The 27948-nt window shown below is 40.9% G+C and overlaps 1 protein-coding gene across 1 annotated transcript in view; it reads right to left on the bottom strand.

Annotated features, from left to right (window-relative positions):
• The window catches only part of TMX4 (thioredoxin related transmembrane protein 4), a 55936-nt gene that overhangs the window by 20187 nt on the left and 7801 nt on the right, over positions 1 to 27948 (bottom strand). Inside the window, exons 2-5 of the mRNA XM_002710979.6 lie at positions 19257 to 19372; positions 11449 to 11494; positions 9218 to 9346; positions 5710 to 5755 (exon numbers count right to left, since the gene is read on the bottom strand). Of these exons, the coding sequence (XP_002711025.1) occupies positions 5710 to 5755; positions 9218 to 9346; positions 11449 to 11494; positions 19257 to 19372 (337 nt within the window). The remainder of the gene's footprint in view (positions 1 to 5709; positions 5756 to 9217; positions 9347 to 11448; positions 11495 to 19256; positions 19373 to 27948) is intronic.

Raw genomic sequence — 27948 nt, forward strand, 5'->3', positions numbered from 1 at the left:
GAGCAGAGGGACAAGTGCTTTTTCCCTTTCAGATACAACACAAGCCCTTTCATCCCTCTCAGACACAGATCAGAAGCTTCCCTTTATAGAAACTGCCAAGCACTCCACAGGAGTGGCCAACAGCTCACTTGCCATTCCAAGCTGCACTTCTCAACTTTTGCAACAAGACACAACCTTGCAGCCTCTCAGAGATCATTTTACCATAACATCCTACCAAAATTTCCTTTCTTTAAAAAAAAAAAAAAAAAAAAAAAAAAAAAGATTTACTGGGGCCGGTGCGGTGGCGCACTAAGTTAATTCTCCACCTACGGCACCGGCATCCCATATGGCTGCCAGGTTCTAGTCCTGGTTGCTCCTCTTCCAGCTGTGGCCTGGGAAGGCAGTGGAGGATGGCCCAAGTATTTGGGCCCCTGCACCCACATGGGAGACCAAGAGAAAGCACCTGGCTCCTGGCTTTGGATCGGCATAGCTCCGGCCGTGGCGATCACTTGGGTGAACCAACTGAAGGAAGACCTTTCTGCCTCTCTCTCTCTCTGTCTGTAACTCTGTCAAAAAAATAAATAAATAAATAAAAATAAAAGATGTACTATTATTTGTTTGAAAAGCAGAGTTACAGAGAGACAGAGAGAGAGAGAGATCTTCCATCCACTGATTAGCTCCAAAATGGCCTCAACAGCTGGAGTTGGGCTGAAAAAAAGCCAGGAGCCAGGAGCTTCCTCCAGGTCTCCCACATGGGTATAGGGGTCCAAGTACTTGGGTTATCTTCCACTGCTTTTCCCAGGCACATTAGCAGGGAGCTGGATTGGAATTGGAGCAGCTGGGACTTTAGCCAGCACACATGTGAGATGCTGGTGCTACAGGCAGCAGTTTACCTGCTATGCCATAGCACCAGCACTCACTCTCCCCTTAAAAATATTTCTAAGAAAAATTACCAGGAGGAAATAGCTAAATCACAGGCAGACATTTTCAACGAATAAAATACATTTTGTTACTCTCCAGTCTTAACACTCATGGCTTTTAATTTTCATTATATTTATACAGCAGTAAATCTTCTGTCATGTCATTCCAATCAAAAAGAAAAGCAATATTCATCACAAATTGTCCTCCCAAAGATTTAGTGCATCTCATTTTTGCTGAAATTTGCCATATGCCTGTATCCTTTCAGAACAACATTTAGGAAAGATAAGTGGCACCTTATATAACCTCAGTGAGCAGCAGAGTTGCCAAATTCAATACAATGATGCTTTAAATATTTCAAATGGTAAATTTAGTTTGTAACTGTACAACTGCCACAGAACTCTCTTTTAAGCCTGCAATCAGCCTTGGTTAAAAAATGTTTAAGTATTCTGTGTTGCCTATGACAAGAAGGGAAAAGTAAAATAATGAGGGCAACAATGATTAATGGATATAACTAACACAAAGAAGTTATCAAGCTGGTGCCACAGCTCACTTGGCTAATCCTCCGCCAGCAGCCCTGGCACCTGGGGTTCTAGTCCCGGTTGCTCCTCTTCCAGTCCAGCTCTCTGATGTGGCCCGGGAAGGCAGTGGAGAACGGCCCAAGTGCTTGGGCCCTGCACCCGCATGGGAGACCAGGAGGAAGCACCTGACTCCTGGCTTCAGTTCGGAGCAGCGTGCTGGCCATAGCGGCCATTTGGGTGGTGAACCAACAAAAGGAAGACATTTCTCTCTCTCTCTCTCTCTCTCTCTAACTCTGCCTGTAAAAAAAAAAAAAAAAAAAAAAAGGCACTTATCAAGTACATGCTGGGTGCCAGGTTCTGTGCTGAGAATTCATAGTCTAATAAAAACAGAGCTCAGAAACATGCACATGAGGTGGGAGGTACGACCTGTGCTCCTGCAAGAAAGGGCAGTGCCTCTCCACAGCCAGCTTCGGAAAGAGACAAGACAGAAGACTGGATGCAGCCTCACTGGCATTAGCCGCTCCACATCTTTCCTTCTTCCACGTTGTTATCTTCTTTTTCTGATACTTTATACTTCTAAGGTTCTAGCTTGCTTCCCCTGTCACCCACTCCCACACCTTCTCCCTCTCTCTTCATAAGCACTGTATCTTTTGTTCATTGCTACTGTGGTTGCACCACAGTTATAGATTATCTTGACATGAGTTAAAAACAGATTATTCTGGCCGGCGCCGCGGCTCACTAGGCTAATCCTCCGCCTAGCGGCGCCGGCACACCGGGTTCTAGTCCCGGTCGGGGCGCCGGATTCTGTCCCGGTTGCCCCTCTTCCAGGCCAGCCCTCTGCTGTGGCCAGGGAGTGCAGTGGAGGATGGCCCAGGTGCTTGGGCCCTGCACCCCATGGGAGACCAGGAAAAGCACCTGGCTCCTGGCTCCTGCCATCGGATCAGCGCGGTGCGCCGGCCGCAGCGCGCCGGCCGCGGCAGCCATTGGAGGGTGAACCAACGGCAAAAGGAAGACCTTTCTCTCTGTCTCTCTCTCTCACTGTCCACTCTGCCTGTCAAAAAAAAAAAAAAAAAAAAAAAAAAAACCAGATTATTCTTCCTACAGCTACATATTTGACATTTTTGGGAGGATTCTGAGCAAAATAAATAAGCTAAGTGTACAGGCAGAATAGTCAGTTTAGGAAGACTAATTAGTGACTCTCATTAAGGGCAACTGCACTAGAAAATGAAGTGGGAACCATGCTAAGAAGTCTTACTGGGAAGTCAGGAATTGGGTCTCAACTAGCCATAGGTCATATACCTTGTAAATAATAAGACAATGGCCAGACTCTAGAAAAATAAGTGATAAGTATCTTATCAAGTAATGAATGGATAGGGACTATTTCAAAGAACAAAAAAGTCACAAAAGTAATTATGGGGCTTGGGGAAGCCAGATGCTGATATGGGGGTAATACCAGATTTTTATTATCCATATTTTTAAAGATTTATTTGAAAGGCAGAATGACAGAAAAAGAGACAGAGAAAGAGAGAGCTTCCAGCCACTGGTTCCTTTCCAAACAGCCACAACAGCCAGGGCTGGGCGAGGAGCCAAGAACTCCACCTAGGTCTCCTACATGGGTAGCAGTTTCCTAAGTCCTTTGGCTACCATCTACTGCTTTCCCAGGTGGATCAGAAGGCAGTTGGATCAGAAGTGTAACAGCCAAGACTCCAGTATGGGATTCTGGCATTGCAAGTAGAGCTTTAACCTGCTATGCTGCAACACTGGACTCATTACAGTTTTTTAAGGTACTTTACACATATGAGATCAAAATAATCAATAAGCCTACCATTTATGTTCTTTTATGTATACCTACTCTCTCCACACACAATCAACAATCAGAGCAAATATATTGGTGACACCTATAAATATAAATGGACTAAATTCGTCAGTAAAAATAAGTACTTCTTGCTATGTGCTTTATATAAGAGTATTTAAAACATAACAAGAGGGTTGAAAATGAAAAAAAAAAAAACAGGAAAATGCTAATCCTAAGGAAAAATACAGTATTGATATCAGACAAAACTGGCCTTACAGAATGCAAAATATAATTATGGGGTGTTAAATTTTACAGTTTATCTTATAAAACTGTGTTTTTGGGTCCCCTTTTGAAATATCTGGAATGAAATTTAAAATATATATATATATATATACATATCACATATATTCTTTCTATCATGAAGAATTATTAAGAATACTTAAGTATTCTGAAGCAGATATTTTATTCTCTAAATGGCTCTTTTCTGCAATTTAGCGCATCTACATAGAATCCATCTGTGTTGCCCACAACTAAGCACAGTACATACAAACATAAAACACATATCATGGCCTTGAAGCACTTTAATTTCCAAACACTATAATCATTCACATGATACAATTTAAAAAAGTAATTCCTGAACTCTTTTTAATCTAATCAATAAACAGCAAGCTATATGAGGTCATATATATATATATGTGTGTGTGTGTGTGTATGTTTGTATGTGTGTGTATCTTTGAAAGATATCAATCTGCGAAGGCCATGATCAACTTCACCTAATCTCTTCTTAACCTACAGAACAAATTCATTTCCTGATATGCACTTATCAAAGGTTCCATGCTAAGAGCTTATTGTCAACGCTGCCTGACATCTATCTATTACAATTATCTTATGAAACAAACATTACAATTCCAGAAGCCCAGACAGCTATCAGGCTATAAGTCTTCGTCAATTTTCTTTTATAAAGATTTATTTATTTATTTGAAAGGCAAGGATACAGAGAGAGAGGGAAGGAGAAGGAGAGAGAGCTTCCACCCACTGGTTCACTCCCCAAATGGTTGCATTGGCTAGGGCGGGCCTTGCCGAAGCCAAGAGCCAGGAGCTTCTTCCAGGTCTCCCACATGGATGGCAGGGGCCCAAGGACTTGGGCCATTTTCTGCTACCTTCCCAGGTACATTAGCAGGGAGCTGGATTGGAAGTGGAGAAGCCAGAACAGGAACTGGTACCCATATTGGATGCCAGCACTGCAGGTGGTGGTTTAACCTTCTATGCCACAGCGCTGGCTCTGACTTTGTCAACTTTTAATGTCAACACACTGTAAAATGCACAACTCCTTACTCTCTATTCCAACTATGCAGTTCATAATGCTTAGCCCTCAGCTAAAGGTCTCACCAATGTCAAGGAAACAGAAAGAGGAAACTATGTAACAATCAAACTCTGGAGGGAAAAACACTGGTTTATGTTTCATGTGAGAAACAACTTCTCTCTCCATGAAACCCAATGAAACATGAATGAAAAAGACTGAATCTAAGTCTCTGATTTAATATATATGATATATATTTATATCTTAATTCAATCTTTATATGCATATATTTTATATATATAAAAAATTGAGAAAAGCCGTTATAAGAGGTCATTCTTTAATTTCTCTCAATAACATTTTTATGCGTGAGAAAGAGTCTGCATGAGTTCCTTGAATACTAAGTTCCAAAGCTGACAGCATGACCTATGACTATACCTTAGAAAAGACTTACATTGGGACTCATATCAAAAGATTTTTTTTAAATAGTTTGAGCTGTATTAAATTCCAAAGCAATTGTGTTAAATCTAGTTGTTGGACTTGGTTCCTCATATAGAAGAGAACAAAAGTTTGTGGGACATATTCAAGATTATGTAACAGTTCAACATTTTAACCTCAGTAATTGTTGGAACTCACAGAAATGACTCAGTGAAATTATATAATCACACATAGAAAGGGTCTGAATTTTTTTAATAATGCTTTTTCTTAAAGACCAATCAGTAAGTATTTTAGCTTTATGGACCACAACTCTCTGTGTCTTTGTCACAATTACTCAACAATACCTACTGTAGCACAAAAGCTACAGTACGTAATCATGAACATGACTGTGTTCTGAAACTTTATTTATAAAAACAGGTGGCTCAGACACTGGCAGCAGTTGGCTGACCCCTGATGTGAATTACTTCTAGGCTCAAACTTGATCTGTAGGGAGATCTGTCAATGGGAAAATAAGGTGACATAAATGACCAAAGCCCTTTTGCTTGGCTAAAGAATTTCATCGATGATCTAAGAAATTGTGATTTTACACAGTAATTTCAGGACTTGTTCAGTTCATGCCCTTCGACACAAGACTTATTATCACTGGAACAGCCATATGAGAGCAGATGTGTGACTTAAGAGGAAAAGTGAAATTGTAAGTATTTATTTTCCTATTCCTTAATATCTATATTTTATTCTGTAAAACTTCCAAGATTACTTACCCATATCTTGCCAGAGATGCTAAAAAGACCAGCCATTCCAGACATCCTAAAAAGAAATGAAGAAAAGAATCAGTGACCATGTATACTATGACAAACAAATTATAACTCAGGTCAGCAGGACTCTCCCTCTACTTCTTGCTATAAATTGTTTCCTTTCTAAGATTCACTTCCATTCTACAGTTTTAGTTCTATGGACAGTATTTGGCTGACTCTGCTGCAAATAACATTCTAATTCCTTGGCCCTCTCTCCCTTCATGGTATATACCTGGTAAATATCCAGATGAGCAGCTGAATACCTTTGGGGAAACATCACAAAACCAGCTCACTGTTCTGGCTGCTTCACAATCCAGCCCTAAGTGAACTATCAGTATTGCCCAGGCCTTACTGCCGGTTTTCTCTTTTAAGGCTTTGAGACAATAGCTGATTTCCTTTTCCCTCTTTTCAAACTTTACAGAAATATTTTACTTCCACCCCTACACTCTGTCAGTTAACAAGTACTACTCATATGTCACTGTGAAACCAGAGGCCAAATGTGATCTCTTTTATCTTCCCACCACCAAATCCGAGCCTGGTGTACCAACTGCATCTGCCTTCTCTTATTACAATAAAGACTGTTGTACCTTACCACAGTCCAATTCCTCCACTTGTGCCTTGTCTCCTATCACTTTTGTTTTGCCAATGACTTGGTTCTGTCATTCCCTTCTATTACATTAGCAATTCTCCCTTCCACATTGATCAGCTCATCAGCACACAAACATGTTCTGCTCCTTTCTAGACCTCACGTGGCTCTCTAGTTTCTCAAATTTCCTCAAAGAGTAATATACACTTGCTCTTTCTTCTTCCTAACCAGATCTTTAATCCATTTAAACCTGCCCTCCACCCCCACGGGGCTTTGACACTACTTAAGATGCTTCCTGGCCAGTGCCGCAGCTCAACAGGCTAATCCACTGCCTGCGCCGCCAGCACACCAGGTTCTAGTCTCGGTCGGGGCGCCGGATGCTGTCCCGATCGCTCCTCTTCCTGTCCAGCTCTCTACTGTGGCCCAGGAGTGCAGTGGAGGATGGCCCAAGTGCTTGGGCCCCGCACCCGCATGGAGAGCAAGAGAAGCACCTGGCTCCTGGCTTTAGATCAGCGCAGTGCGCCGGCCGCAGCACACCGGCCGCAGCGGCCTTTGGGGGGTGAACCAACGGAAAAGGAAGACCTTTCTCTCTGTCTCTCTGTCTACTCTGCCTGTTAAAAAAAAAAAAAAAAAAAAAAAAAAAAAAAAAAAAAAAAAGATGCTTCCTTTAATGTCCATGTCTTAGATCAGCTCTCCTTCACCTTTAATAATATGGGGCACAAGTGGCTATTCCTTCCTTCTGGAGCATCTTTCACTTGGCTTCTGGAAAATGGAACAGCCTTGGTTTTCCTCCTGCCTCAAGTAGATATTCATGTTCCATTCTCTTTTGTTGATTCTTTCTCTACCCTCCTCTTAATTTGAAGATGGCTTGCGGTTTAATCCCAAGCACTTTTTTTTTTCTTTCTAGGTGTTCCCTTCCCTCATCAGTCTTTAAACACCATGTATGTTTTAAATTTGTGTTTTGAATTCTCCATGGAGATCCAAATCATGTATCCAATTGACCTGTGTATGATGTCTGCATCTGTAGCTTAATATGTCAAACACAGAATCCTTGATTTTCCTGCACCCAAATCAAATGATACAAGACCCACTGAGTACTCAAACCAGAAACTGAGAGATTCTCATTGGTGAATCCTTCATCTCTTTCACATTGGAAGTCCACCTTCAAAACGTATTTTAAATTCACATGTTTTCTCCATCCTCACTGCTGCCATCCGAAAACAAGCTACTATAATGAAGTTTGACAGCCTTCTAACCTCATCCATTCTTGCCCTCTCCAATCTCTTCTCCTTGGAATTAACTTCCCATCCCATGTACTGATAACCTCCAAGATACTCACTGGGGCCACAGGCTCTGCATGCTCTGGCTTTGGTTGGTCCTCCCTACACAGCTTATACAACTCTGCCTCCTTGTTGCTCTGCTCAGCCTTAGCTAGCACTTTGCTTCTCAAGCACACCAAGCTCTTTGCCAAACTGGGGCTTATGTGCTACACCCGTTCCTAGGAACATTCTTCCCCTGCTCTTTACCTGGGCTAAGTCCTTCTATCCTTTAGTTCTACCTACCATCATAGTCCTTCCCTCAGAGTAACCTCTCTGAGCCCCTTCATCTACAGCAAGCACATGACTCTACACTTTGTTCTCTGTACTAGTAAAGTACATTGTTATTTTAGGCACCCTAACCAGACTATGATTCTTTGTATCTTTGGTTTTTGTGTACTCTGTCTTTCTTCTTCACTTTAAGTTTTCTGAGGGGAAGAGAGGAGTCATTTCTATGTTGTTCACTATTAAATACCTAACACTTAAAATAATACCTGGCGGCCAGTGCTGCGGCTCACTAGGCTAATCCTCCACCTTGCGGCGCCAGCACACCAGGTTCTAGTCCCGGTCGGGGCACCGGATTCTGTCCCGGTTGCCCCTCTTCCAGGCCAGCTCTCTGCTGTGGCCAGGGAGTGCAGTGGAGGATGGCCCAAGTACTTGGGCCCTACACCCCATGGGAGACCAGGATAAGTACCTGGCTCCTGCCATCGGATCAGCGCGGTGCGCCGGCCACAGCACACCAGCCGCAGCGGCCATTGCGGGGTGAACCAATGGCAAAAGGAAGACCTTTCTCTCTGTCTCTCTCTCTCACTGTCTACTCTGCCTGTCAAAAAATAAATAAAATAAAATAAAATAATACCTGGCATAGAATCAGTGCTCAGGTAATTACATAATGAAATGCTGGAGGTGAGCTGCTTTTACAGAAATTTGTTTCCTGAGTGTTAATGTAGATACTCATAGATTATTTATTACTGTAATATGGCACAATTTGTTCCTATTTCAGTAGGTATATTTCTTATATATATTCATATAACACTATAAATGACAATTCATTCAAAATTACAACCACTGTGATAATTACTAAGTAAACGCCTTATTTACTTGAACAAATAAAGATACAGTTTTCCCCAGCAGTACTCTGCTAGGCACTGGCAAATAAACTGTAGACTTTATTTTTCACAGACCAAACAACAACTCTTTCAACAACCATAACTCAAGAAAGAGATACTTCCCATCTTATCAATAAACTTAAAAGGAATGAAGATGGGCAAATGGTATTTTAGATCATATTTTGTAAAGAGAAAACAATTGACATGACTTGGTGAAAAAGCTGGAGGAGAGGCTTTCTGTAACCCCTCCAAATCTAACTGCTTAATTCTCAGTATTCCAAAACTAGCTAAAACACATGTGGGTCACAGTATCAGAAATACTGCAGGGCCCAAGTATGGGCATGTGTGGTCTGGGTAATCAGAAGTGAATATAAAGAAAAACGTAGGGTTTCAAGGGCAACAGACTAACTTGGTACCTCTTGTTTTAATTATAACACCTTGTCATTAAAAAATTAGCAAGTTACGTCAGAGAAGCTGGAGATTTCCAGCCAGTCAGAGGCTCAACTGATTGCCATTTTTTCTCTAAGATGTAATTCTGCAGGTCTTCAAAGATTCCTGGGCCACGGTAACGGCGGAATATTCCATCCTTTGCACTGTAAATCATAAAAACAAGTAGAAAATTAATCCATCAAAATAACAGGTGTTACAGGTAATAAAAATCAAAATAACTCTTAAGCATCACATGAACTGCACTTGAATTTTAAACTGGCTCAAATGAAGAAAAAATATACTTAGCTTCAAATCAGAAGCAGGCATAAATTTTAAACTACTATAAATGAAAAATGCCGTAACTGAAAGTATTAAACACTTAGCACAATTTTTAGCAGTGTTTAAGATGCCAAATTACATTTTATTATTTTTGCAACCAATTATTTTTTTCTCTTACAATAGCAAAGTAGCCATTGTCACCAAGTTAAAAATACTATATCCACATTTCCAAATTCACGTCATTCAAGTCCCTCCTCCTCCAACAAAAAACTTTTTTTGTTGTTTTTTTAAAGCTTTATTTAATGAATGCAAATTTCACAGGTTCAACTTTAGGAATATAGTGGTACTTCCCCCTATACCCACCCTCCCACCCCACTCCCATCCCACCTCCTACTCCCTCTCCCATCTCATTCTTCATTAAGGTTCATTTTTAGTTTATATACAGAAAACCAACTCTATACTAAGTAAAGATTTCAACAGTTTGCACCTACACACACACACACACACACATAATGTATAAAGTACTGTTTGAGAACAAGTTTTGCAGTTAATTCTCATAGTACAACTCATTAAGGACAGAGTTCCTACATGGGGAGTAAGTGCACAGTGATTTCTGTTGTTAATTCAACAATTAACACTCTTATTTATGATGCCAGTGATCACCCGAGGTTCTTGTCATGAGCTGCCAAGGTTATGGCAGCCTTTTGTGACCACAAACTCTGTCAGTATTTGGACAAGCCCATAAGCAAAGTGGATGTTCTCTCCTCCCTTCAGAGAAAAGTACATCCTTCTTTAATCAAACATCTGCCTTCAGTCTTCCCTCCCTCTCATCTTTTGCTCTTTTGCCAATAAAGCTTCCCAGGAAAGAATCTTCAGTTGCCATTTTCTCCTCTTTATCAGTCACTGACTACTCAATGAGAATGAGGATTCAATTCCCACAACTCCACAGAACCTGATCCCCAGTGACTCCTAAATGCTATATCCATGGGCACTTTTCCTTCACTGTCACTGGCACTGTCCATTACTAAACACCTCTGCTTTCCTGTTTATACTTGGCCTTTAAGACATGAGCTCTCTGGGCTTCTTCTATGACCAAGCCTTCTTAGTCTCCTTCACACGATGTTTTCCTTAAAGATGTCCTAATGCTGCTTAGCCTCGGGTCCTTCGGTTCTATTCGTGGCTTTTCTATGTGTTCTCTTTAGATGTATTTCAGTTGTTATCCACCTAAATGCCCAGGAAATCTCAACATGTATCTCCAGTCTAGATCTTTCTTCTGAGCTGTAGAGCTGACATCAAACTGTGACCTACACTTCTGTGGCATAAGTATTTTACACTGTTTTTGCCATTCTGGCATCTATTTCAATACCTCATCTTATTTGAATGTCTCCTTTTTTGAAGTCCTAGCAAGATCATTTACTAATTATACATAGCCGATTGATATTCATCAGAGACTCTTCCTTCCCAGGACTAATCAGTCACAAAATCACATACCTCTTAAGTAGCTATGGAATCAATATTTTCCTTTCTCTCTCCCTCCACTACTACCTAAGCCTCCAAAGACTCATCACCCAGCATAAGTGAAACACACTTCATGGGCCAGCCAAGCAGAACTAGTTATTTAAAGTTCTCAGAAGGTACCTCATGTTTCCTGGACTTTTACATGCTATCTCCTTTAATTAGAAAAACCTTCTCTACCTTACCGGCTTAACCCATTCCACTATATATTAAGATTCATCCCACTTCTAATTTCATCAGAAAAATCTTGTTTGACTTCCTGCTCCCACCTAACCCCTGCTTGAAATCAGTTCTTTCTCCACAGCACTCCAGGCATTTTTCCCCCCTAACAGTGATTAATCAGAGCAGACCAGTCTTCCTCCCTACAGACATTATGCTGAATGTATAGCGGTCAGGGAAGACAACTCAGAGTTCCTGCTATGCATCTACTGACTTCTAATCTTTACAAGGCCAGAAAATTATTCAAACTTACTGAAAAAATGCTGGGAGCGTGGTGACAAAGAAGCGGCCACTAAGACCTATACAAAACAAACATACACAAAAAGTTATAAGTCAAAATCAGAGTAACCCAAGTACCTAACTTAAATTCCAAGAACATACACTCTTGAGCTTTTTTTTCTAATCAATAAATAAAACTGATGCAATTACTGAATCACATTTATTATTTAATTAAATAAATTGTATTTTTGCCCATCTTTATTTACCTAACATCTTCCAGTCAATGACATACAACTTGCTTAACTTTAATGGGTTACCTTGGAATCTTCTGGCTTACTCCTCACTTGGAATTGATGGAGACTGAAAGGATAGATTACAGAGTATACATCCCGGGTAAAATATCAACTTCCCCATTTACTAGTTTTATAGCTTTGAATAAATTGCTCAACACTTCTAAGTGTCACTCACCTCATATGTAAAATGGGCATTTTAAAGCCTAAATGAATTGTTCTGAAATTAAACTAGATCAAAAATGTTAACATCTTAAAAAGGTGCCTGGCAAACAGTGAATAACTCAATAAAGTATAGGTATTTTTATAAAAGTTACCAATTTATGAGAATAATAAAAAATATACAGAACAATTAAAATTTTGTAGGAGGGTCTTCAAAATTCATGGAAAATGCAGATTATGAAAAAACTATACAAGGATTTCAAAACTTGAACCAAAATTAAAATTAGTTCCATTTTCAACATACTGTTTTCAGTACCTTCAAAAAATCTTTGCACATTTATAAATCTAGCAATAGTGTATACAGAATACATGTACATGAGCCATATTTTTTCCATCTGTCTTGTCAAACTCTTACTGAACACAAAATGCATATACAAAGTACAAATCCTAAGCTACATAAAGGCAAATAAATCCCTTACTCACTCAGCAGGTAATTAGGAAGAACCATTGTTTTAGGGACTATAACTCTTTAGCACACAGATGAACAAAAACATGTAGTTTTTGTTCTCATAGAGCTTACAGTCTAGAGACAGATGGAAATAATCAAGTAATCATAATTATGACTATAAACAGACTCAGATAATATGAAGAATTGGGGCATTTAACAAAAAGCCTAAATGAGACTAACATGGATCACAGACCCCTGCCTTTTAAATGTTTGCAAATAAATGATATTTATGTGAGCATCATGAGTCAGTTAAAAGAAGGAAAGCTAAAAGATTCTCCTGGCCAGCAGGGAAAGATGACAGAGATATAATTTTACTACTTTTCATCACTTCTACTTTTCCCACTATAAAAACAATTGACAAAACCAAGCACCTATCCAAATCAGATCACTCAAATTTTACATCTCGATGGTCACTTATAATTTGAAACAGTGGAAGCTTTACATTTAATAAAGTGAGAATTTTTTTTACCTATTTTATAAATTAAACCAATATTTAGTGTAATAATTGAGTCATCTATAAGGATTCCTTTTTTTTCCTCATGTAAACCAAGAAGTCTCCAAAACATCCCATGGTACTTAAAATACAGTACCCTGGGTTGAGTAGTAAAAGTCAATGTCACAAGAGAAACATTTGCTATATAAATGGGCCATTGTATATTAAAAATAAAAAGATCATATCCACAGTAACATAAACACAAGTGAGGAACAATGTTTAGTCTAGCAGTTAACAATGCCCACATCCCACTTCAGTGTTGCTGAGTTTGATTCTTCACTCTGGCTCCTGACTCCAGCTTCTACCAACGCAGACCCTAGAAGGCAACAGTAATGGCTCAAAAGCAACTGGAGGCCAGCGCCGCGGCTCAATAGGCTAATCCTCCACCTAGCGGCGCCAGCACACCAGGTTCTAGTCCCGGTCGTGGCGCTAGGTTCTTTCCCAGTTGCCCCTCTTCCAGGTCAGCTCTTTAAATTTAAATTTAATTTAAATTAAATTAAAAAAAAATAGAAAAACAAAACAAAACCAGTGAAAGCCAAAATAGTCCTTGGATTATGACACACTACTAAATCTTTATATGGGAAGTTCATCTCAAATAACTGTCACTTCTGAGGAGCTGAAAGGCATCAGACAGCTCTGAGTCTCATCTCAGTTCTCCAGAAATGTATGCTAATCTTAAATATTGATGCTATGAGGACTGTGGAGGGAGAAACTGCAGTATGAAAAGTTAACACAGGAGCATCTCAGAATGGAGAGGGACCAGCTAATATCATGGCTTTAGGGTTTCAAAAGCATAAATGTGGACCTTGACAAAGTGTTACAACAGTATCGCAACAGCTCATTTCACAGTTTACATAATTATCAGTGCAACAGACTTCAGGAAGTTCACTGCTTGCCTAAACAAGTACACTGCTCAACCTTGAACTAAGCAAGTGCACTCCCCAACCTTTAAATTAAAAGAGCAACAATGTTTGACCACAAAGTCTCCCAAAACTTCTGCATGCATTTTTTCCTTTAAGGGTAACTTCTACTTTAAAATGAAGACTGTGGTGCAACATACAAGAAACATAAATCCAGAATGTAAAAACTTTTTAAAATCTGTCAGAAAGCTGTAACACATGGAATAAAAGAAAAAGAAGTGAAAGTTAGAAAAAATAAAATATGGAAGTAAATTATATTTTGATATGTGAAAACAAAGCAGAAATTATTTAAGGTCAATATTAAGAAAACAGAGGTAACTAACAGTTTTTGTTTTATTTATTACCTGTGTTCCCTTCGCCATGTTACTAAAGCTCTTTGAACTTTATTTTTATGATTAAGATAAAAAGTATGTTCTTCAAAGAGTTTTTTGAAGGTAAAACAACTAAACATGTGAAACATCGTTACAATTAGATATACTCACTAAACATTTGTTATTATCACACCAAAACAGAGCAGCAAAAGGAAAACAAAATAAAAGAACCTTACCTTCAAGACAGAAATAATGTTGTCAATACAGTAGAATATAAATACTAATTTTTATAATTACAAATTTTTTTTAAAAAGTAACACTCTAAATCTAGTATGGGCAAGTGGCTTCTGTAGTAACTTGGTGGTTTTAACACAAGGCTGATTCTGGGCAGCAGTAGGGGTCAGCCTTACCTCTAACCTAGTGTAACAGCCATCACCCATGTGCGATATATGAGCAGCTGCTGTTTTCCTGTCCTTGACAAATAAGCTCATTTGCACAGAACAGAAGGTTCAAGTACATACTCATTAAATTCAATTTTTCTCATTCAATTAAACATCACCTGATGTACAGACAATGTAGTATAATCTAGTATAAGGCCAATTCTAGTCCTGACTTCACATCTCAGCTGTAAAAATCCAATATGCTTATAATTCCTACCCTTGGTAATTCTTCAATTTTCTGTTTAAAATACCTAAAATTATAGAAGAGTCACAGGCATAACTAAAAAGTGTGTGAGAACACTTCAAAAACTTTTGTTTTTTCCTCTTTTTAAATTTTACATACAAATTTATGTATTTATTTATTTATTTATTTACTTTTGACAGGCAGAGTTAGACAGTGAGAGAGAGAGAGACAAAGAAAGGTCTTCCTTTTTCCGTTTTGGTTCACCCCCCAAAGTGGCTGCTATGGCTGGCGCGCTGTGCTGATCTGAAGCCAGGAGTCAGGTACTTCCTCCTGGTCTCCCATGCGGGTGCAGGGCCCATGGACCTGGGCCATCCTCCATTGCCTTCCCGGGCCACAGCAGAGAACTGGACTGGAAGAGGAGCAACCGGGACAGAATCCGGCGCCCCAACCGGGACTAGAACCAGGGGTGCCGGCGCCGCAGGCGGAGGATTAGCCTAGTGAGGCGTAGTGCAAATTTAAATTTTACTTAGCAAAATTGTAAGCTTGAGGTAGGTATTGTGGGATAGCAGGTAAAGCTGCCACCTATGACACCAGTATGCCATGTGGGCACCAGTTCAAGTCCCAGCTGCTCCATTTCTGATCCAGCTCCCTGATAATGGCCTACAAAAGCAGCAGAAAATGGCCCAAGAACTTGGGCCCCTGTCATCCTTGTAGGAGACCCAGATGAAGCTCCTGGCTTCCTAACCCTGGCTGTTGTGGCCATCTGGGGCGTGAACCAGCAGATGGAAGTGATCTCTCTCTCTCTCTAATGCTGATTTTCAAATAAATCAATCAATCTTAAAAAAAAAAAAAAAAAAAGAATGTAAGTTCTACAAGAAGCTAGACCTGTTACTTCACTGTTCGCCTCTGTATTTCTGTTACCTCTGGCACAGGGCCTGGGCCATAGTGGGAAATAAAATATTTTTTGAATAAATACATTATTTCTAATCCTTATTAAAAGACTGACAGAATTAAGCTTGCAATTTAAAGTAAAATTATAAATTTAAAACAGTATAATTTGAATGAAATATCTGCATGAATGTGGAATTCTGTCTCCCAATTTTTAATTATGAGATGCAGTTTTTATGTTTTTAATCATTTAGGATTCTAGAGGTTTTGCTTTTTAAAAACTGTCCCAACAGACAAAACAAATAATTACCTCTCTTGTTGCACTATGATTTTCTTCACTATTGCTATAGAATACCAGACAGAAGAGTTTTGTTTCTTTCTTGTTTGACAAATACTTCTAGGATATTTAGTTTATTTGTATATACAACTACACATCAATGCCAAATATTTTAAGACAATTTTCTCTTAATTCACTTAAGAACTTAACTCATTCACAATGGAAAAAAAATAGCTGTAAGTCCGTATTTTTAGATGGAAACACTATATTCAATTAAACATTAGATATGTGGATCCATCACAAGTTAGCTGTTTGTCCTTTCAATTCAAATCCAGCTGTTAATTCACAGCAGGTATACCAAATGACTATAATGTGAATTGGCCAGCTGCATTTTTAAGAAACTCATAATAAAATGTATCTAGTGCCCAAATCTAACATCTCACAATGGATTTTATTGGACTCAATACACTAAAACATAAAAACAAAGGTAAGTACAATGATTTGATCTCCAAACAGAATAACTCACTATAAAACAGCCAATACCATAAACAAATAACTATAATTCTCCATTTCTAAATAGAGGATGGGCACAGGTGACTCTTTTTTCAAATGCTTGCAAAGGTGGAGACTGGAGGACTCATGGCTTTCAGTAGAAATCTCATCTATGGGTTTGCCAATACATCCATCTTAACAGGCATCATACATTTTATTGTTCAAGTAATTGTTACTTTATGCTTTGTACATTTTGAACTCATAGTTATCACAGGAAGATGAATAGCTACTCTTTCAAACCTACCTTTTTTTCCCCCTTATAAAAAGATTCAGAGGGGCCGGCACTGTGGCGTAGCAGGTAAAGCCTCCAACTGTGGAGTTCCAGTCTCAGCTGCTCCACTTCCTATCCAGTTCTCTGCTACAGCCTGAGAAAGCACTAGAGAATGGCCCAAGTCCATGGGCCCTTGCACCCACATAGGAGACCTGGAAGAAACTCCTGGCTCCTGGCTTTGAATGGGCACATCTCCAGCCATTGCAGCCAATTGGGGAGTGAACAAGCAGATGGAAGACCTTCCTGTCTCTCCCTCTCCTCTCTACGTGTAACTCTGACTTTCAAATAAAATAAATAAATCTTTAAAAAATAGTAAAATATAAAAAAAAGACTCAGAAAGTAGAAACTGAATGTTAATAAGAACAGATGACTGATAAAATTGGAAAATGGACAAATTTTAAAGATTTAGATCATAAGAGCCAGGCTTTTCTTCTCAATTTACATATAAATCCAGTTTTTTTAATTGCAAATACAATAAAATATGTGTTTCTTTTCAGAATTTAAAGTCTCCGTTTTCTCTCTTTACTCTTTGAAGTAAAAGCAGCTATCTCTTTAAAAATGTTATCAGAATTAACAGGAATAGATGGAATGCTAGAATTAGAAATTCTGAAATCCACTGTGGAACATCTGATTGAGGCATTATGTATCTTAAACCCCAAAGTATCATCCCACAGATTATCTGCTTATCCCAAAGATGGGATGTTTCTTCCTAATTGAAATAATTATAGTCACCACTTTAACCAAGTATTCAAATGTATCATCACTAAAGGTGATAGTATAAGCCTCAGGATGAGACACATATGAACTCCTGGTACCACCAGTGAAGTACTTTTACCATGTATGTCTAATCTCAGTCATACCTTGGTAGGGTTTGTTGCTGCCAAAATTGATGTTGAGGTTCAGCCTCTAATGTACTGGTGTTGGGAGATGAGGCATTTAAAGAAAGATTAAAGCCTCTCTCAGGCGTGAATTCTTCCTCTCATGGAACTAGGTTAGTTACCATGAGATCAGGATGGTATAAAATGAGTTTGGCTTCTTGGCTTACTCTCTTGTTCCCACTCTCACACATGTGCTCTCTTCCATACACACCCATGTCCCCTTCCACTTTTCCTTCAAGTATGGCCCTCGTAAGAAGCCGGAGAGATGCCAGCAACTACCCAGCCTCCAGAACCATGAGCCAAAATAAAACTTTTCCTTCATAAATTACCAAGCTACTGGTATTTTGTTAGAACAACAGTGAATGGACTAAGACATGTCTGTGGGTCAAACTTACAGTTACAGAAAATACAGTTAAATGTAACCATAAGGCAGAAGTAGGGAACTTTCTTTTCCCCAAAGGGCCATTTGGATATTTATAACAGTATTCATGTGCCATACAAACTTATCAACTTAAAAACTAGCCTGCCATAAACATAGTGAATTTCAAGTTCTGCCTGCAGTTGCCTTGGCAGGGCCAGACTAAATGATTTTACAGACTTACATGGCCCAAGGGCCACACATTCCCCACCTCTGCAGGAAGCACGTAGGAAAATACTGGCCTGGTGTCTCTAGAATCTATGTCTGAAAAAGTAGTCTGAGAGAGACTAAAAAGACCTAACAACCAAATGAAATTTGTGAACCTTGAATGAATTCTAATTCAAAAAACTATAAAAAAAATCTGTGAGAAAAAAATCATGAAGATTTTAGCATGCTAAAGAATTAAAGGATAAGGTATCATGTATCATGATACCTGAAACTTACTTTCAATGGCTCAGCAAATAATAATATAAATATATACACACATATGTATAAACTCACAATAATAATATAAATAAATATACACATTTGTATGTATAAACACACAGGTACATAAACAGATTCTGATATGCCAAAATGTAACCTATTGATTCAAGGTGGCCACTGCACTGTGTAATCAACATCTTAGTCTTTTAATTTTTCCAGAGTGTCGCTCCCCCTCTTCGTGGAGGAACGACACTAAGCCCTGCCTAGGCTTCATATCCGAGTCACGGCACCATTATGTCGCTCCCCCTCTTCGTGGAGGAACGACACAGGACCCTGCGCTGTTCTTTCGTCTGCTCGGCCCTCCCCGGGTTTGCTGCTGGTTCTTCCCGGGTTGGCTACTATCCCTTCCACCTCCGTGGAAGGGCAGTTCCCCCTGGCCGCATTCCCCACTTCCGCAGGGGAGCGGCACACCGCCGGCCGGCTTTCTCGGGGGCTGCACGGGTTCCCTTAGATGTTCCCCATAGATGTTCCTGGTGCATGCCGTCTCTCTCCTCCTTTATAGTCCTCCTCCGCCAATCCTAACTCGGCTGCCCACACGCCGAGTACGCTGCTCTCCAATCAGGAGCAAGTCCTACAGTTTATTGGTTGAACTGGAGGCAGCTGTGCGGAAGCTGTTTACTTCTCTCCCAGCGCCATATTGTGGGAGAGCAGATGCATAGAATAAGTCTTAATTCCAGTAACTCAGTCTAGTCCGGATTGTTCCCCACACCAGAGGCTTGCAAAAGTTAAATAACTTTTGTATTTATAGTTAATGTTTACAGTACCCGGCTCTTGAATGACATCCACTTTTCCTACGCTGATATGCAGGACTTCCCCATTCTTAGCGAACGTCTCCCACTCTGAATCAGTCTGCTGGCAGGATGGACACCATGGGGCATAACTGTAAGAGAAGAAGAGCTTATTGATAAAATACATAGAAAATTTTATGAAATGAAGTTGGGAAGCAAGAGTATTTAAGTTAAAGAAAACTTCTTAATTAAAGGGAAATATAAAAGTAAGCTTTTCCAAAATCACAAAAACAGAATATTTTTCCTCTAAGAATTAATGCATATGTATCAATTGTATAGAAAAAAATTAGTCAAAGTTTGAGAATATTTTCAGGAATTATTGTAATGTATAATGATTTGGGGATTAGGTATTTAACCTAGCAGAACAGACTCCTGCATTCCACATTGCAGTTTCCAGGTTTAGTCTCCAGATTAGGCTCCTAAATGTAGCATCCTGTTAATGCAGGTCATAGGAGGCTGCAATGATAGCTCAACTAGTACAGTTCTGTCACTTACATGGAAGAACTGTACTGAGTTCTCAGCTTCTCGAATTCAGCTTTGACCCAGGCCCAGAAAGACATTGTGGGCATTTGGGATGTGAATCAGTGGATGACTCTGAAGCATGTGCCTCTTTGTCTCTGCCTCTCAAGTAAATAAAAATATCACAATTCAGTGTTATTACTATAATACACCCAAATTTTGTCACTTCTCAGGTAGATTTTGATAGTGAGCACTGTAAGTGCCCCATTAAAGGAGGACAATTTTTGCAAGGGTACCCCAGAATTAACCAATTCAGTTTAGATCCATCAAGGTTACAAATCTGATGTGCAGAGACAGAGGCTTATCACTAGTGCATTCTCAGGAATGTTTTGAAATATCTGAATATGGGGTAGTTTGGACCATTCCAAGAAGGAAAGCAGTAGCTATAAGCTAAACCAGCCCCAGTCAATACTTTCTTAAATAGGGGTTAAATATCTTGTACCTTCAAGTTACAGTCTGTTTTTTATACTCATCTCTTATTCAAATACCAGTAAGCACCTTGTTAAAAGTCAGGGTTACAATTGTGAAAAAGATATACTTGGTGCCTCCTTTCCTTATGGGCTGTACAATCCAGAGATAAACAGAGAGAGAAATACAATCCAGATGGTATATCTGTGCTAAGATTAGCTAAAGGAGGAATGACAACCAGCCATGGGTCAAGGAAGGCTCTAATCTAGGTGGAAAGAATATGTGTGAAAACTCAGTGCACTATAAGAGAAGCATAAAAATATTATCCACAGTCATTTTTAAGTGATTTTTTAAGTGATCAGAGTGGTTTTTTTAAGATTTATGTATTTATTTGAAAGGCAGAGTTACACAGAGAGGAGAAGCAGAGAGAGAGAAAGGTCTTCCATCCACTGGTTCACTCCCCAATTGGCCACAACAGTCGGAGCTGTGCCGATCAGAAGCCAGGAGCCAGAAGCTTCCTCTGCGTCGCCCACTTGGGTGCAGGGGCCCAAGGACTTGGGCCATCTCTCTTCTACTGCTTTCCCAGGCCATAGCAGAGAGCTGGATCAGAAGTGGAGCAGCCAGGCCTCAAGCCGGAGCCATATGGGATGCTGGCACTGTAGGCAGTGGCTTTACCCATTATACCACAGCACCAGCCCCTATCCACAGTCTTAAAAAAAAAAAAAAATCAGCTTTATTTGAAATTCTGTGGTAAGCACTAAACAGGAAAAGAGAATTATGATCAGATTTACATTTTGGAAAAATCTTTCCAGTAATTATGTAGGTAAAGGATCAGAAAAGGTCAAGATTGAAGCAAAGAAAAATTGAAGTATGAACAACCATCCTGGCAATGTTAGTCGTTTCATTTGGTCTTCCCCATGTCCTGGAAAACATCACAAATATTCAGACCACAAAGCTCTGAAGTTCCCCAGGATTTAATCTGAAGATGTTAAAAATGGGAACCCAGAACTGCTTGGAAAGTGGTAGGTTGAACAGTATCCTTTTGAAAGATATGTCCAAGTAGTAAACCCTGTTACCTGTGGATATGACCTCACTTAGGGTAAGGTGTTTTGAAAATATAATAAAATTAAGGACCTCTAATGAGATCCTCCTGGATTTAGGGTGGGCCCTAAAACCAACAACAGGTATACTTGTAAGACAAATAGAGGAAACTGACAAAAAGCAACAGAGTGAAGAGCATATAGAGATAAAGGCAGAGATTGGAGTCATGCAGCCACAAGCCAAATCAGCAAGGTTTGTCCACAGTCACCAGAAGCTAGAAGAAAGGCATGGAACAGACCTTCCCATATGTACTAAGACTCCAGGCCTGGCAACACCTGCAGTTTGGACTCCTGACCTCTGGAACTGCAGAGAATAAATTTCTGTTGTTTTGAGCCATCAGGCTGGTTATAATTTGTTCTAGCAGCCCAGGGAAAATTATACAGAAACTAATTTTACTTTAAATTAAAATAAATTGAGATCAAATAAGCCTTCTGGAGACTGAAAGAGCTGGCAACACTGTGATTAATACAAAATATCACGAACAAACAATAACATATGCTAGAAATTCACTTTACAATATAAACATGACACAACTAAAAGGAAAATTATCATTTACAGAATAATGTCACAAAAACACAATGGCACAAGGGAAAAAACATTTTGTTTTGCTTAATATTTCTCAGAGGATAAAAGTTGTAATTAAAATATATCAATCAATGCTCACAAAACAGAACAAGATAGTCCACAGGGGGAAAAAATCAATTAGACATATCTTTAAAATCTACTTAAGCTTTCCAAAATAAGCCTTTCATCAAAATATTGAGGGAATAAAGGAAAGAGATAAAATATCATTAAAATGTTCATATACAATGGGTGCATGTTAGAGTAAATAAATTGCACCACTAAAGGGTAAGAGAAAAGGAGAAATAGATGGAACAAATTTGCCAATTTATCAATGACTACTAAATTTAGATGACAGGTAATAGGGGCTCACTTTACTACTTCTATTTCTGTGTCCATTTAAAATATTTCATAAATTTTTATAGATCAATATCAAGTTGTGAATTACCAAGCTGAACATTGTAAAAATATCAACTGCCTTTCATCTTTCTTTTCTTTTCACAATTATGTTCTTTTCACAAAATTTCACTATTTCTACATTATAAAAGGAAGGAGGCTTGGGAAGAGAGATAGTAAATGACTGCTTGGGGTCAGTACTGTGGCTTAGCAGGTTAAGCCTCCATCCATGGCACTGGCATCCCCTATGGGTACCAGTTTGAGTTCTGGCTGTTCCACTCCCAATACAGCTCCCTGCTAATGCACCAGGGAATACAACAGAAGATGGCACAAGTGCTTGGACCCTTGCTAACACAAGGGAGATCTGGATGAAGCTCCTGGCTCCTGGCTTTGACCTGATCCAACTCTGGTTGTTGCAGCCATCTGGGGAGTAAACCAGCAGATGGAAGTTCTCTCTCCTCTTTGTCTCTCCTCTCACTATAACATTATATCTCTGCCTTTCAAATAAATAATAAATTTTAGGAAAGAAAAAAAAAGAATGCCTATTAAAAAAATCAAAAGAGAACCCCTCCCAAACACACAAACACACACACACAAACACACACACACACAAACACACACTGCCTTAGGGAAGGAAACAAAGGGGGAAAGTGCTAGACAGGTCAAATTCCATAACAAGATTTAGGCTTAAAAGGGCTGTCAGATCATCATTTTCATATGGTTTTAAAATTCTGAAATACACACTAATATGTTAATACAGTTTAAAAGTTAATGGGATTTTGATGTTCATAAACTAGCATTAGCAAATAACAAAATACTGAAACTGGATAAGTTTGATCTTTCACATTATAAAAAGGTAGAGGGTGTTAAAAAAAAAAAACAACAACTAAGTAGGGGGAGAGATGCATTTATCTTAGGAAAATTATTGAAAATCATGCAGAGCAGAAGCAAAAGTGTGGGGAGCAACTGGGAGCAACTCGGACTAGACTAAGTTACTGGAATTAAGACTTATTCTATGCATCTGCTCTCCCACAATATGGCTCTGGGAGAGGAGGAAACAGCTTCTACCCAGCTGCCTCTCACCAACTTGACAAGCTGCAGGACCTGCTCCTGATTGGAGGAGAGCAGCGTACTCGGCGTGTGGGTAGCAGAGTTGGGATTGGTGGAAGAGGACTATAAAGGAGGAGAGAGACAACATGCACAAGGAACATCTAAGGGGAACATCTATCTGAAGGAACATCTGAGCAGCCCCCGAGAGAGCCGGCCGGCGGTGTGCCACTCCCCCGCGGAAGTGGGGAAAGTGGCTAGGAGGAACCGCCCTTCCACGGAGGTGGAAGGGACGGTAGCCAACCCAGGAAGAACCAGCAGCAAACCCGGGGAGGGCCGAGCAGACGAAAGAACAGCGCAGGGTCCTGTGTCGTTCCTCCACGAAGGGGGGAGCGACATAATGGTGCCATGACTCGGATAGGAAGCCTAGGCAGGGTTTAGTGTCGTTCCTCCACGAAGAGGGGGAGCAACATAATGGTGCCATGACTCGGACAGGAAATCTAGGAGGGAAGAAGCGGGAAGAAGTGGGAAAATACCGGAGAGAGAGAGAGACTAGAAGACCCTAGGGAAAAGCCGGACGGAAAAGGTGCCGGAAAAAGCTATCGAAAGCCTAGGCATAGACTCGGATACAGACTGTGGGAAAGAAGTTAGGATTGAAAGCTAGGATTTAAAGTGAAAGCAAGAAGAAACTTAGACTCAGATACGGACTGCAGGTTGAAAGTCAAAGTGAAACCTATAAGAAACTTACTCGGATACAGACTGTGGGGAGAAGCCAGGAGAAATGAGAGGGGAATATTGTTGTTGGAAGAAAAGTTAGGGAAACATACCAGGTAGAGAAAAATGTTAGGGAGGATGAAGCCGCGGGGGCAGGCCGAGGCGGAGACGTAAGCTATCTTGGAATTCTTCAAGTCAGCCCGGGGAGCAAAAGGCGAAAATCTGGAACCAGAGGCAGAGACGTGGGCCGCCAGGTTGGAATTCGCCAGGTTAGCCCGGGGAACTTGGACTGAATGCCGGTGGCGGAAACGTGAGCTGGGCTGTGTGACTCACGGAAGCTGCAGCGCGCAGAGAGAGCGTGCGGGGCACAAGTGGGGAGAGCGCATGGGGCGCGGATAGATAGGGAACGTGGGGCTAGCGCGAAGGCCATGGTGCGGGCGCGAAGGCCGTGGAGACCGCGGAGCGCGCGAAGCCGAGCCGCGCAGAGCCGGGAACCCACCGCAGGGCGGGCGCCAGGAAGCCGCGCAGATGAGAGAAGCGTGGGCTGAAGCAGCGCAGAGCCGGGAACCCGCCGCGGGGCAAGGCGCCGAGAAGCAGCCTCGGGGCGGGCGCCGGGAAACCGCGGGGATAAGAGAAACAAGTTTAGAAGTAAAATGAGAGAAATAGGAATGCTGGTAGATAGAAGTAAAATAGGAGAAATAGGAATGCCCGGAGATAGAAACAGAGAAAAATAAGGCCTCCCCACAATATGGCAATGAGAGAGCTTGGATTCGGTCTGCCTGATTAGTAAGACGATAAGCACCTGCTGGCGGCTAGCAGCTTACCCGCTGCAGGTCACCGAAGACAGGCACGTTATCAACATAAGTCTCCCCACAAGACGGCAATGAGAAGGCTTGGATTCGGTTTGCCTGATTGGTAGGGCTTGTAAGCACCTGCAGGCAGTTCTCACAGAGCAGAGCATGCGCTGCAGGGCACCGAACACAGGCATGCATCAGCGCCTAAAAACCTCCTCGCAACATGGCGAAGAGAGGACCCGGATTCGGTTTGCCTGATTGATTGGGCTTGTAAGCACCTGTGGGCAACTCTAGCGGGCAGAGCAGAGTGTGTGCCGCGGGGCACCAAAGACAGGCGCGTATCAACGCCAAAAATAAAAAGAAAGGGGGATCTGTGGGGAGCAACTGGGAGCAACTCGGACTAGACTAAGTTACTGGAATTAAGACTTATTCTATGCATCTGCTCTCCCACAATATGGCTCTGGGAGAGGAGGAAACAGCTTCTACCCAGCTGCCTCTCACCAACTTGACAAGCTGCAGGACCTGCTCCTGATTGGAGGAGAGCAGCGTACTCGGCGTGTGGGTAGCAGAGTTGGGATTGGTGGAAGAGGACTATAAAGGAGGAGAGAGACAACATGCACAAGGAACATCTAAGGGGAACATCTATCTGAAGGAACATCTGAGCAGCCCCCGAGAGAGCCGGCCGGCGGTGTGCCGCTCCCCCGTGGAAGTGGGGAAAGTGGCTAGGGGGAACCGCCCTTCCACGGAGGTGGAAGGGACGGTAGCCAACCCAGGAAGAACCAGCAGCAAACCTGGGGAGGGCCGAGCAGACGAAAGAACAGTGCAGGGTCCTGTGTCGTTCCTCCACGAAGGGGGGAGCGACATAATGGTGCCGTGACTCGGATAGGAAGCCTAGGCAGGGTTTAGTATCGTTCCTCCACGAAGAGGGGGAGCGACAAAAAGTATAGCCAAAAGCCTTGCTCTTCCCTCTCTAGAGCCAGGCCCCACAATCAGCAAGACTTCAGAAAGAAAGTCACCTTTTCTAGCTCCTTAAATCTCTCCAGAAAAGACTATGACATCCAACTCCAAAGTCATTCTAAAAGTCATTAATCTTCTTATCATAGCTCACTGTCCAAGCCTTGAGATCCAAGAAACAAGAACCAAACCTGCTGACATCTTGTAACATGTTTAAAAAAAAAAAAAAAAAAAAAAACTTGTACCTCTACAATTCCAGGGGAGTGTTTGCCAAATAAATAAGTATATTAACCTTGATAAAAATTATATTCTTCCTCTGAGGAAATAGTTTTTCTAATATTTTCTAAACACTAAAATGGCAGATGAGACTGGGTGAGGCAGATGGCCAACTTTAAGGGGAAAAAAAGGAACACTGAATTATTTAGTATACTTCAATATACATTTCAGAATACCAGACAAGAGTTCTGCTGGAGGAATCAGAAGGAGCAACCATGAAATCACCATGTGATTCTGGGCAGGTAAATAATTTTTCCATGTTTTAGCTTCCTCACCTATAAAACAGGAGAATAATTGTAGCTTTCTAAGAAGTTTTTTTTTTGGGGGGGGGGTGGGGAGATTACTAGCACGTATAAAGCAGGTACACATTAAAAACAATCACTAATACAAATTATATTTGCAATATTCCACTTGGTTTCCATGAAGCATTAGCTCGTCTGAACTTTACAAACTCACTACCAAAAGACAAAATAGTTTTACAGACTGTGTAAGGTTACCTAAGACCACTCAGAGGTAGAAACCAGATAGAGGGATTTTTGTTGTGGTGTAGCAGGTAAAGCCAGCACCTGTGACACTGGCATCCCATATAGGCACTGGTTCAAGTCCCAGCTGCTCCACTTCTGATTCAGCTCCCTGTTAATTGCATGGGAAAAGCAGTGGAAAATGGCCCAAGTGTCTAGGCTGCTGCCACCCACACAGGAGATTTAGATGAAGCTCCTAGCTCCTGGCTTCAGCATGGGGCCCAGTTCTGGCTGTTGCAGCCTTTTTTGGAGTGAACCAAAGGATGGACGATCTCTCTCTCTCTCTGTCTCTCTCTCACCCTCTCTCTGTAACTCTGACCTTCAAATAAATAAAGCTTTGGAAAAAAAAGATGGAGATTTGATGCAATAAAAATATTCAAGGTAATAAGATGCAACAGCAACAGGGAAAAAAAGAGAGCACAAGAAAGGAGACATGACAAAACAAGTATCAAAAATAAGGGAAAAATTCAGCACAATTTAATAAACTTTATTTACCTAGGACTATATCTGCCTACAAGTCATGGGCACAGTTGTTAAATCACAATAATTATTAAAATCCTACTAACTTCGGCCGGCGCCGCGGCTCACTAGGCTAATCCTCCGCCTAGCGGCGCCGGCACACCGGGTTCTAGTCCCGGTTGGGGCGCCGGATTCTGTCCCGGTTGCCCCTCGTCCAGGCCAGCCCTCTGCTGTGGCCAGGGAGTGCAGTGGAGGATGGCCCAGGTGCTTGGGCCCTGCACCCCATGGGAGACCAGGAAAAGCACCTGGCTCCTGGCTCCTGCCTCGGATCAGCGCGGTATGCCAGCCGCAGCGCGCCAGCCGCGGCGGCCATTGGAGGGTGAACCAATGGCAAAGGAAGACCTTTCTCTCTGTCTCTCTCTCTCACTGTCCACTCTGCCTGTCAAAAAAAAAAAAATCCTACTAACTTCATAATTTTTAAAAATCTTAGTCTCTGGTCTATAGATAAACTATCATATATACTTAAGTTTTGGTGAAACTAGACTTTGGATATACAATTATGATATAGCCTTAGATATGCCATTGAGATAATTTTCTATGTAGCTGCTACCATTTGTGGCACAGTTAATGGCATCATTTTTGAGATTTAATCAGCACTGAGTTGGAGTTCACCAAATTGTTCTGTCAGTGGTAGAGATACATTAGCTCTGATCTTAGGTGTGGGAACTGGTCTGTTGTTGCCACAGCATTGTAATTAGTACTCTTCTGTACTTAAAGGACAGGAATTTAGAATCTACTATATGTAAAGCATCTCCAGGGATAAAATGAATGTAAAGAGGGATAAACCATGTGACTCTGATGTTTCTCTGTATGTTAGTAAACATACATAATTTGTATATATAAATATAGCTTATTTAT

Source organism: Oryctolagus cuniculus, chromosome 11 (assembly GCF_051225735.1).
Source record: "Oryctolagus cuniculus isolate XC-2025 breed Fujian yellow rabbit chromosome 11, ASM5122573v1, whole genome shotgun sequence".
NCBI classification, from domain to species: domain Eukaryota; kingdom Metazoa; phylum Chordata; class Mammalia; order Lagomorpha; family Leporidae; genus Oryctolagus; species Oryctolagus cuniculus.